We start from the raw sequence: 11,612 nt of genomic DNA on the forward strand, positions 1-11,612 counted from the left end.
AAACACTACCGTGTACTTATCAATTCACTGTTACAAATTCCATTGCTCATGTTAAATCCTAGATGAAAACTTCTTGTATGTTCTTTCTACATGCTGTATGTTCACAGGTGTGGGGTATGGAGTGTCATCGGAGGAAGCAAAAGAAGCAGCTGCTAGATCAGTTTTGGACAGGATCTTAGTTGCTTCCGAAGAGTAAGTGCTCATCATTACTTCTCTCTGATGTACAGAGAATATTTCTTTCAGCACAGGGAACCTGTAAAAGTATGAAAGTAAACCACCAGGTGTATCTGAAGTCTTGACCTGATAACCGTCTGTCCTTTTGTTTGCTAGGAATTCTGACATCCCGCTCGACCCCAATTATATCACTAGATACTTTGTGTCTCTCTCGAAATTGGCCGTCTCCTTCTTATAAAGGAGGACTCGCTGAGCAAGGCTCATACACCTGTTCGTGTATTGTTACCAAACAAGAAGAAGAAGAAGAATATTTGAAGCTTGAGGAAACTGGTTAGTTGAGTCATAGCACTGGGTATACGAAGAGTGGTATGTTTGTGAATGTGTATGCTATGATGTGGTTAGGAATACCAATAGGTGATGATTTTGTGTCGTCATAGTAATCTATAATTTCCCTAGAAAATTTTGAAATTATTTTTAATATTTATATGAACCTTACTGTTTCATTCTTACATTTGGATTACTGATTGATTTCTTAACTTTGTTGTATTGAGAATGTCAGACAAAAATGACTACTCTGCAGTTATGGGATCTAACGTAATATTAATCTCAAACGTTACCGCGTCCTTATCAATTCACTGTTACAAATTCCATTGCTCATCTTAAATCCTAAATGAAAACTGCTTGATTTTTCTTTATAGATGCTGTATGTTCACAGGTGTGGGGTATGGAGGGTCATCGGAGGAAGCAACAGAAGCAGCTGCTAGATCAGTTTTGGACAGGATCTTAGTTGCTTCCGAAGAGTAAGTGCTCATCATTACTTCTCTCTGATGTACAGAGAATATTTCTTTCAGCACAGGGAACCTGTAAAAGTAAGAAAGTAAACCACCAGGTGTATCTGAAGTCTTGATCTGATAACCGTCTGTCCTTTTGTTTGCTAGGAATTTTGACATCCCGCTCGACCCCAATTATATCACTAGATACTTTGTGTCTCTCTCGAAATTGGCCGTCTCCTTCTTATGAAGGAGGACTCGCTGAGCAAGGCTCATACACCTGTTCGTGTATTGTTACCAAGCAAGAAGAAGAAGAAGAAGAATATTTGAAGCTTCAGGAAACTGTTTGGTTGAGTCATTGCACTGGGTATACGAAGAGTGGTATGTTTGTGAATGTGTATGCTATGATGTGGTTAGGAATACCAATAGGTGATGATTTTGTGTCGTCATAGTAATCTATAATTTCCCTAGAAAATTTTGAAATTATTTTTAATATTTATATGAACCATACTGTTTCATTCTTACATTTGGATTACTGATTGATTTTTAACTTTGTTGTATTGAGAATGTCAGACAAAAATGACTACTCTGCAGTTTTGGGATCTAACGTAATATTAATCTCAAACGCTACCGCGTCCTTATCAATTCACTGTTACAAATTCCATTGCTCATCTTAAATCCTAGATGAAAACTGCTTGTATTTTCTTTCTACATGCTGTATGTTCACATGTGTGGGGTATGGAGGGTCATCGGAGGAAGCAACAGAAGCAGCTGCTAGATCAGTTTTGGACAGGATCTTAGTTGCTTCCGAAGAGTAAGTGTTCATCATTACTTCTCTCTGATGTACAGAGAATATTTCTTTCAGCACAGGGAACCTGTAAAAGTATGAAAGTAAACCACCAGGTGTATCTGAAGTCTTGACCTGATAACCGTCTGTCCTTTTGTTTGCTAGGAACTCTGACATCACACTCGACCCCATTACGTCATTGGAGACAATGTGTCTCTCCAGGAATTGGCCGGCTCCTTCCTATGTAGGAGGTGTTGCTGTGGGAGGCCTATACACCTACACGTGTATTGTGATCAAGCGACAAGAAGAAGAATATTTGAAGCTTCAGGAAACTGGTTAGTTGAGTCATAGCACTGGGTATACGAAGAGTGGTATGTTTGTGAATGTGTATGCTATGATGAGGTTAGAAATGCCAATAGGTGATGCTGTATGTTCTCAGGTGTGGGGTATGGATCTACTGAAGATGGAGCCAAAAGTGAAGCAGCAAAAGTTATTATTGACAAGTTGTTTATTGGTTCATAATAAGATTCAGATAATTGTACCTACAAGATGTCCGAAGTTGTGTTCATCATTTTTGTTTATAATCGTTGCAGCGCACTTATTGCATGTGCTGTAAATTTAATTTAATTTCTGGTACATTTTGTCTACATACAGTGAAACGTCTATCCATCGTTCCCGGATGCATCGTCTGTTTTGTTCGGTCCCGGATACATCCCATATAAAATAATGTTACATTTTGCCGCTTCTATCGTTCCTCGGACTATCGTTTTATCGCATCGATCGTTCAAAAATGTTAGTCCCGGCCCAAAATTTTCCTGCAATGATCGTTTCTGAGAATTTAAAATGCTGGGTTTTGAGATAAATTAATACCGAAAGACGCACAATGTTTTTGGAATACGCAGTAGCGGTAACATGTTATGTTGCCCAACCAGCACAGATTCTTTTGGAATGAGTGGTCAGCGGTGCAGGGGTGATAGTTGGAGTGAATGTCGGTGCTCATTGTCAGAAATTTTATGAGTTTAATCAGGGTGCACTCATATTTCGTTCCAGCGATGCCAGATGGCATGTGCAGTGTGAATTTCTTCACAAATGCTTTTATTATAAGTACAAAGGAAAGGCCGGCGACACTTTTCATTCTTCTGGTTCATCTCGTTTCCAGTGGTTCAGTGTCTTCTACGGCTACGTTTCGTCGTGTTCGGCAGTAACAGTACTTCCATTCTTCCTGTTATAGTTCCAGTCTATACTTTTGTAGTTGTTCCCGTAAATATTTTGTTATTCCTGTTACTACTGTTAATTATTTTGTTATTATTCCTGTACCATCTCTCGCCCAGTAAAACAAGTCAGAATTCTTCTAGAAAGATTAAAAATCATAGAAGAAGTGGAGAAAAATGCATTTGAAAAAAGAATCGACTTTGCTAAACGCCTTGGATTAGCACCATCTACTTTAAATTCAATGATTGCAAAGAAGAAATAAATCCGAAAACAAACTGACAAGTGCGGTAATTCATGCAAAAAAAGGAAAACCGGAAGGAAATCAACTTTCAGTGAGCTAGAAAGTGTCCTCTTCACTTGGTACCAGCAATCGCGGGCCTCAGGAATTCCTGTTGATGACAACATCTTGCGGGAAAAAGCCAAGACGATAGCCGCAAGACTGAATATTGAAAATTTTGCAGCGTCGAATGGCTGGATTAGTAGATTTAAAGAACGACATGGTATGGTCTACAAGAAGTTAGCCGGCGAAAGTGCTGCTGTGGATGTGGAAAGAACGGAGCTGTGGCTCGAGAGTCTGCTGGAGGGACATTTATAATGCGGATGAGACAGGACTTTTCTACAACGCCCTCCCGGATAGGACGCTGGCATTGAAAGGTGAATCTTGCCACGGGGGAAAACGTGCAAAACACCGAATTACTGTTCTTCTGTGTGTTAACAGTGACGGTAGTGACAAACGGGTTCCGATTGTAGTTGGAAAATCACTAAAACCGCGTTGTTTCAAAAACATGAAAAAACGTCCGGTGAAATATCACGCCAACAAAAAGGCTTGGATGACCACAGACATCTTTACGGCGTTCTTAAGTTCTCTGGATGCCTCCATGGGCACACAAGGCAGAAAGATTTTGCTGTTTGTAGATAATTGTGCCGCTCATCCGAAGGACACGACATTTCTACGAAATGTGAAAGTCGTGCAGTATCCAGCAAATTGCACGAGCGTTTACATACGCTTGATTTAGTCTTTCTTTTATGCGCATAATATTATTGAACGTGACGAGGAAAACATTTTGAATGTGGAAAGGTCTCTGTTTGGCTTAAAACGTAAAGTTTCGACAAACCATTTGTCCATTAAAGACTTTTTTGGTAAAAAGAAGTAACTTTGAAAGAGAAACATTGCTTTTTTTAAATTTTTAATGCTTTCCCGTATTCATCGTTTTTATTTCCCACCCCCGCCGAAACGATGCATCGAGGTTTCACTGTATATGCTTGAAAATGTCTGTTACGCACAGGCACAAAAATGAACACACAAATGGTACAATTATCAGTTCTGGGAAAACACCAATAATAACTTTAGTTTGCTTACTTTAGGTGAGTGCCACTAAGAAATCTGTGAATCATCTCTTCCTATAATCCTGTCATCAGCTTGCTGAAATAAGCTTAACATTTCTTCTTTATGTTTTCAAGGTTATGCCTGCAAGCCTTGTTCACTAAAATGTGTGCGATGTTTACCAGTGTCTCTGAATGGATTTTAGCATTAAAAATGGCTGTCTTCAGCATTGTAGCGTCGTAAATTCTGGTGAAAGTTTACCAGCACGGCACTACAACCTGGATGACAGCCATCTTCATACTCGCCAATTTGAGAATCTCAAATCTTGCAGTTTATGTTTTATCTGTTTGTTAATAATAAGATTGTCATTCATTATTGTTGTGAGGTTTAAGTAAGCAGTAAATAATACTTAAAATGCAGTTTATACCTCAAGGGCAATTTAACGTGTGTCTGTTACGAATATCAGTTAGCTGTGCATTTGAGGGAAATTATCACTGTTTATTCCAAGAAAAATTAATGGAAAACAGGTGCACAGTATCCGGTTTGCAGATTACGAGGTGCGATCAGAAAGTTTCCAGACTGTGTCAATAGAGGGCGAACCGGATGTAGTACGAGCTTCTGCCGCTAGGGGGTGCGGCCTACAATCATAGTGAATCAGTGTGCCAGCCGGCATCATCGAATTAGCATTTGTTTCTTAGTTACGGGCGTTTTGGTAGTGCATTACACCGACCCTCCTGCAATTTCGGAATGGCGTGTGCATCACATTTTGCCAAAGACTCGCCAAAACGGCTACGGAAACCTATGAAATTCTAAAGCAAGCATTTGGGGAGTCCGCAAACTTTTGTGTGGCATTCACGTTTTAAAAATGGCCGAACCTCTGTCGATGATGACGAGCATTCTGGACGACCATCTTCGAGCACAACGCCCGAAAATGTTACGAAGATCGACGTCGTACCATCAACGACTTGTGCGACATTGTTGGGATAGGCTATGGGACCTGTCAGCTGATTCTAAAGGAAGAACTCCACATGCGACGCATCATGACAACGCGCCAGCACACACCGCCCTCAAAGTTCGGCAGTTTTTGGCCTCAAACACCATGGCTGTCATCCCGCACCCTCCTTATTCGCCGTGTGACTTCTTCCTCTTGCCAAAGATGAAAATTCAGCTAAAGGGAAGGAGATTTGAGACGATAGAAGAGATTCAGGCAGAATCGCAGATGGTGCTTGACAGGCTGACAAAGAAAGATTTCCAGGGATGCTTCCAGGCTTGGCAGCGGCGCTGGGAACTACTCCGAGGGTGATGGATGAATTTAATACCTGAGATAAGTGTACAGGTTTTTATAGGCGCAGTCTGTAAACTTTCTGATCGCACCTCGTACATTGCAATAATAGCAAATTGATAAGGTGAAATGAACAGGATGTTTGGAATGTTTAACAAAAAACTAGAGAAGTTCCAGCTAAAAGTAATGAACTTGACAGTGACTGTCTTGTGGATATGGATATGGCATGATCTTACGTGTTTGACAGCTGTTGAGGCATCTGCAAATTAGCTGATGACAATAGGGAGGGCTTCTTGAGCCCATAGCACAGTATGGAGTCAGCATTTGTTTAGTAGCCTCGTTTCTGTGAAACAAGTGATTACTGACTGAAATGCTTCAAGCGCTCGTATTCACGCTGATTTTGATGAGGCGTTGTATATTTTACGTGCAGAAGTTTGGAAATTGCATGATCTGTGAAATAATCCTACAAAATAGACGATGCGGTACTTTTGACTGATTTGTGGATTTTAGACGATACTGATCAGGTCTTTCTGACACAAAGATCCAGATGCATTCATTGGTCTGGCTGCATTGATTATGTATTTAACAAGAAACAGCAGCGACATGTCGCATCATTCCCTGTAGGTTTCTGAAATGCTGGACTTTGCTCCAGATTGATGCTGCTGGTTGCCTGAGAAGATTTTATCACATTTAGTCACTGTGAAAGCTTCAAGTCATTTCTGACTGATGTTCAGTTTTGAAAAGTTTATCATTATCATACTTTTGACTATGTTATGTTACAAGTTATGTGATTATGTTTGATTTTCAAGAATGGTGATATAGGAAGTCACATTTTCAAATAGTTTATATGTATATATATATATATTATTATTATAAAATTATGTTTGCTAAGAAAGCAAAGCATTACTGAAAGAGGGAACTTATTTCATATGTACATTGTTTTCAACAGTAACTAGCCAGTTAATGTGTTTAAAGCAAATATATATAATTACAAAATTATATGAGATATTTAGTAATATTACTATTTTCATGTATTACATGCAATTGATATGTATATGTGTCTTCCATGAATGAAAACTGATGGAGCAGCATTTTGCATTTATGTATACATGCATATATGTCTTTATATATGTACACCTAATAAGTGCATACATGCTTATACAGTGTACATGAAATGTGACCATTAAAAGTTTTGGAACCCGTATTTACAAATTTCATGGAGAATTGATTTTTGTATGTGAAGAATCTCTTATGTATGGGTGAAACCATGTGGATGGACGTCTGTTGAGTAGAAGTGAATGTTGCAGTTTGAATATCATAGAGTCGAGTTCTTTTAAGTATATATCAGGTTGCGTGCCAGAGACAAAGTTTTCTTAGTAATTAAAAGTTTGATCTCGTTTGCTTGACACAGAAGAAGAGGACAGTGCAGGCATCTGCAGTCACTGTCGTGATGTTGAATGCCTGATGATAATACACAAGATTTATATAGGAATTTGCTATTCTTGTATTTATATGCAGTCCTGTATGTCAAAAACAATACTGAATAGTTTTCATAGTTTCCATAGGGCCATGCTCTTGGATACCTATATTTATGTTAGTTTTTTTAATGGCAGATCAGAGTTATTGCTTTGCTGTTCTGTTTGCCTTATTGACATGAATTGTTCGTTATATGTTCATGAGTAGGTATTGATTAAACGAGTTGTGATTGTGTCTTTTCACTATACACTTATTGTATAATAAAATGAAAAAGCATAGTTAAAGACTAGTGATAATTCACTATATGATATGAATGAGCAAATAAGGATATATTTGCTTTTAGAGACAATTGGGCATTAAAATATCAACATGTGACTTGTGCGTAACTGAAAAGTTGTTCAGATTTGAAAGGATTCATGAATGTTCAATTGACAGTGCCTGTATCTTTCACCCTTATTGTGCATTTACAACCTATTTGTAATTTTAATTTAGTCCTTATAACCCCTAGTGATTACTGGCTTTAAGATACTTAGAGTAAAGGTGTATTACTGTAAACCTCATTTGCTATACCTTGTGTTCAAAGAAGGATGCATTAAAGAATAATCAAGTTTAGTGTGGATAAAATATCCAGTAACTTCTCTGTTATGGCATCTGACTATGATGAATGGCACAAGCACATTATTGAACCACAGTTCATTATCGAGGTGTCTTACAGGGATTTGGGGAAGTTTTTCCCAGTTTTGGCAAGTGGCCTTGAAAGAATGTGATCGTGGATTTAAAATAACTGGCTGTGATAAAATATTGCATACTGTTTTTACTCTGTATAGCAGCTAAATGTTTTTGAGAAGATCATATTACTCTGCTTGAATTTCAGAAGTATGGATGGAGGATGTCTGAGGACTGGTAAAATACAAGTATCATTGCTTATCTTGTGTCACTTGAAACACTGCGTGCCTCTACACGCCTTTACTGGTAATTGTTTTTCAATTCTCCTGCATGAAATGCATGACATTGCAATATTTTACATTGGCCAAGCTTGCCTCTTTGTGAAATTGCCATTTCTTTTGTAAGTCACAAACCCTCAAGGTAGACATGCTTGAAGAAAGGTGAAAGTACTCACACTGGGACAAATAGTTATTGGGGATTGTCTTTACAAATAAACCAATCTACATCACATACCTTGTGCAGTGATAGTTACACAATTCATCTCTTGGTTTCACACAGCATTAGAAATTACATACACTGTTCTGTCAGAAGTCTTTGTAGAACAAAGCTTGCTATTTCTTTGTGTTGAGAAACTGTTGATAATCTCTGAATATATATATATATAAATTGTAAAAGTGGTTAAAGGCATGTCAGAAACTGTTTCGTTTAAAGTTAAAATGTAATTTCCAGTATTGATGATGTTTGTACTGTTTGTTGTAAGGAATACTTTGTTGTCCATGTGGAATCCCAGGTTTCCCCTTTTTTTAGGGCAAGTGTAGAATTTTCTTATGGATCTGTCAAAGAATTACTCTGTTTAAAGTTATATGTCTTTGCAGCTATGCGTGTGCAGTTTTACAATTTTTGTTAGCAATAATGTTCATAATTTAGCAATATAAAGCAGTTGTACTGTTTAATGGACAGACAGGTTATGTAAAGCTGATGGCAAAGATCATATTAACAAGTAGTTTGAAGAAGAGGGGATGTTACTGAAATGGTTGTGAGAGTGTGAACCAGGTTGAGTAACTATGAATGTAAACACACACACAGAAACAGTTGTTTAATGCCCACTTGTCGTGTTGGTGTCAGATTTTTGTCTTGAATGTTATAAAAAGGAGAGAGTAGTCAGATTGAGATTGTCGTTGTCTATTTTGAATTAATTTTGTTTCCTGCTTGTTTCCCTTAACCTGACGTGTGGACTCATTGCAGACAGTTCAATGTTCATAAAGAGCATGCATAGGAAAACTTTGAAAGCATAATATTGTACCTTAAATGAGCATAAGAGTTTCAGCAGGATCTAGGAAAGAGCATTTAACAATCCTGAATCCATTAAGTCGTGTAATTGAATATTTTATGTGAGAGTGATTATGAATATGAGGAAGTAACAGTTTGAAACTCAGTGGTTCTAATGCGAATGAAGGCTGGATGATCTTTTAGCTTGGGTGTAAGCGACAAGAAATGCATCAGGAATTGTTGGGGTTTCGGAGGAGGAAGCAGACTTATAAAAAGAGGGAAGATGTTAAATTTTGTTATTTTTGACCCAGTTTAGTGTCATCTACGTGGCTACTGTTTGTCCTGGCTAACAAGTCTCATTGGTCGGGTCAGAGCATATAGCACAAGGGAACATGGCTTCTGGTCATGGCTTAGCTCAAGTGTGTCAGGGTCAGTGTCTGCGATAGGTCACATTAGAAAGAGGTAAAATAGTTTTAGGGGCAATCACAAGAGCATGAAAGATTATAACCATCTATTTTTACTAATTCCGAAGCTTAAACTTGGTGTTTGTTTGTTATTCTTGTATATTCCCACATGTTAATGAAATGTGAATTTCATTTAAACAGCAGTACACAAGTAGCTGTCGGACATGTTATTTGAAACATAATTTTATATTAAAACTGTGAGATTTGAGAGCTGCTGTGTGGAATCTCATAAAACATTGAAGAGGACCCCGTGAGCTGAAATGTTTGGCAATGCCTGGTGTAGCTGTAGTGACATATCACACACAAACCCAAGATGGGGAGACCTCAGTTTGAGGTGCAGTGGGTTGAATGTTCTGTGGGAATGTGAGCCATACTTGACTTAGTGCGTTTGAAATGTGGAGGTGCAGATGCAGAGGTAGTAGTTTGTTAACCTCTAATGTATGAGAACTAGGGATTTAAATGCGAATACTTGAGGCTGCTAGCTGGACTCCAATTCTGGGCCGAGGCATAAGACCATTGAAGTCAGATTGTCACAGGAATATTGAAGTGTCTGAGGTACAGTGTTGTATCCCTTTTGCTTCTGTTTATAGTTATCAAGTGTTACGGATTTCGGAGCAGTTCATGTCTTATCTATATTTCAAGATTGTCAGTTGTTAGACAGCGGTCAGTAATATATCTCTTCAATAACATTGAAGGAACCCCACTTCTTGCAGGTAGCTTTGTGAGAGCTGAATATGTAGAGTTTATAGCCTGTTGTGTGTTAAGGGAAAACGATTTTTGTTTTTCTGGTGCTGATATATTCATAGGTTATTTAGCATATAAACTGTATGTCATTTATATGTTTAGCGTTGGTTGCAGTTCCTTTGCCAGCTTCTGAATTAGGTGGTTTGTAGGCTGTATGGATACCTTGTATGGTGATAATAAGTATTTGAATGGAATTGTGTGTGTGTTTTAGCAACGATCTAGAAAGTGGTTACTTTGGGGACTCAAATGGTAGTGGGAACATGATACTAACATTCACGGTTGTCCTGATATGTCCAGGGTATGAATTTGTGTGAACATTGAATTTGATTGAGCGTGATAGGGGGATGAGAAACGTAGACTGGTGAACAGAGACTAGGCAGATACAAGAAGGAGAGGTAGGAAAGGCCAAAGAGGAAGTTTAAGTGGTGGAAAATGAAGATGGTCACTATTTTTGGAATTTGAGTGTAGAGTCCTAATTTACTATGTTCCTGTTTATAAGTAGGAAGATAGAATAGGTACAAATCTTTAATGCAGCAGAAGGTTTGGCTCCTGTTGGGATGGTGGATATTCTGCAGTGTTTTTTGAACCCTTGGTATGGCAAAGCAGAGAAAGTGGCCTTGAAAACAGTGTTTAAAATTACGTAAAATATAAAATGTAATTAATTGCTTCATATTGTGAAAAATAAATTAAATTATATTAAATCCTTTAGTTTTACCCTAAACAGAAGAATTAGGAAAATAAATAAAATTTCACTTCATTTTAGTGTGCTAATTTAGAGGTTTAGGGTGATTAGATAACACATTTTCCAAATTGGAAAGTCTGACTGTGAGGCATATGATGTTCCACTTTGAGACATGTATAAATACATTTTGGTGTTTCCCGATAGGAAGAGAGACAGTCATATCCATCACATCTTGTTGGACAAAAGACAGCATTCAATTATACTTGATATAAAAGCTTTCTTAGAAATTTACTGAGATAACGATCAATATCCAGTGGTTACAACAGTTGGGGAGTGACTGTTACAAAACCAGTGAGTAGCATAAAAGCTTAATAGGGAGAGATTTAATGCGAAGAAAGTACACAGTGTGAATATTAAAGACCAGGAAACAACTTTACAACTTCAGAAATATTTGAAAAAGTGTTATAGTGAACCTAACATTCTCTACCAAAGAGAATGTATGTAGTTACAAATTGAAGCAGCATAAACTATGTTTTGATGAAGAATTCTGAAAATTAACATTAATAGCAGGGGGATAGTTTTCAGTTGTAGCAAAATCAAGACAGGATGAATGGAGATAGCCTAAACAGTATAACATGAGAAAAGTTGATGTTTAACAACAGAGAAAGGGAGACAATTTGAAAAATAAAATCAACTTGAACACAAAGGAAGAACAAAAAATATTGCACATGTGTTTGAAGTGCTGACGAGAATAGTGGTTCT

General features: G+C 37.8%; 1 protein-coding gene across 1 annotated transcript; it reads left to right on the forward strand.

The window, feature by feature from the left end:
• The first annotated feature begins 1,603 nt into the window (after positions 1-1,603).
• LOC147870834 (protein Loquacious-like) lies at positions 1,604-8,861 on the forward strand. Its single transcript, XM_087341849.1, has 3 exons — positions 1,604-1,758; positions 1,897-2,066; positions 2,171-8,861. Exons 1-3 carry the CDS (start codon positions 1,664-1,666, stop codon positions 2,251-2,253), a joined length of 348 nt encoding a protein of 115 aa, XP_087197975.1. The 5' UTR covers positions 1,604-1,663; the 3' UTR covers positions 2,254-8,861.
• Positions 8,862-11,612: the final 2,751 nt, after the last annotated feature.

This window comes from Zootermopsis nevadensis, unplaced genomic scaffold (genome assembly GCF_977971745.1).
Source record: "Zootermopsis nevadensis isolate Lab colony 2312 unplaced genomic scaffold, Znev_1.0 Znev_ptg000093l, whole genome shotgun sequence".
NCBI classification, from domain to species: domain Eukaryota; kingdom Metazoa; phylum Arthropoda; class Insecta; order Blattodea; family Termopsidae; genus Zootermopsis; species Zootermopsis nevadensis.

Bases quoted from the DNA above. Each gene is read 5' to 3' on its own strand.
- LOC147870834 (XM_087341849.1), top strand. From the start codon at position 1,664: ATGTTCACATGTGTGGGGTATGGAGGGTCATCGGAGGAAGCAACAGAA. The intron at 1,759-1,896 runs GTAAGTGTTCAT...TTTGTTTGCTAG, and splicing joins ATCTTAGTTGCTTCCGAAGA to GAACTCTGACATCACACTCG. The intron at 2,067-2,170 runs GTTAGTTGAGTC...GTATGTTCTCAG, and splicing joins TTTGAAGCTTCAGGAAACTG to GTGTGGGGTATGGATCTACT.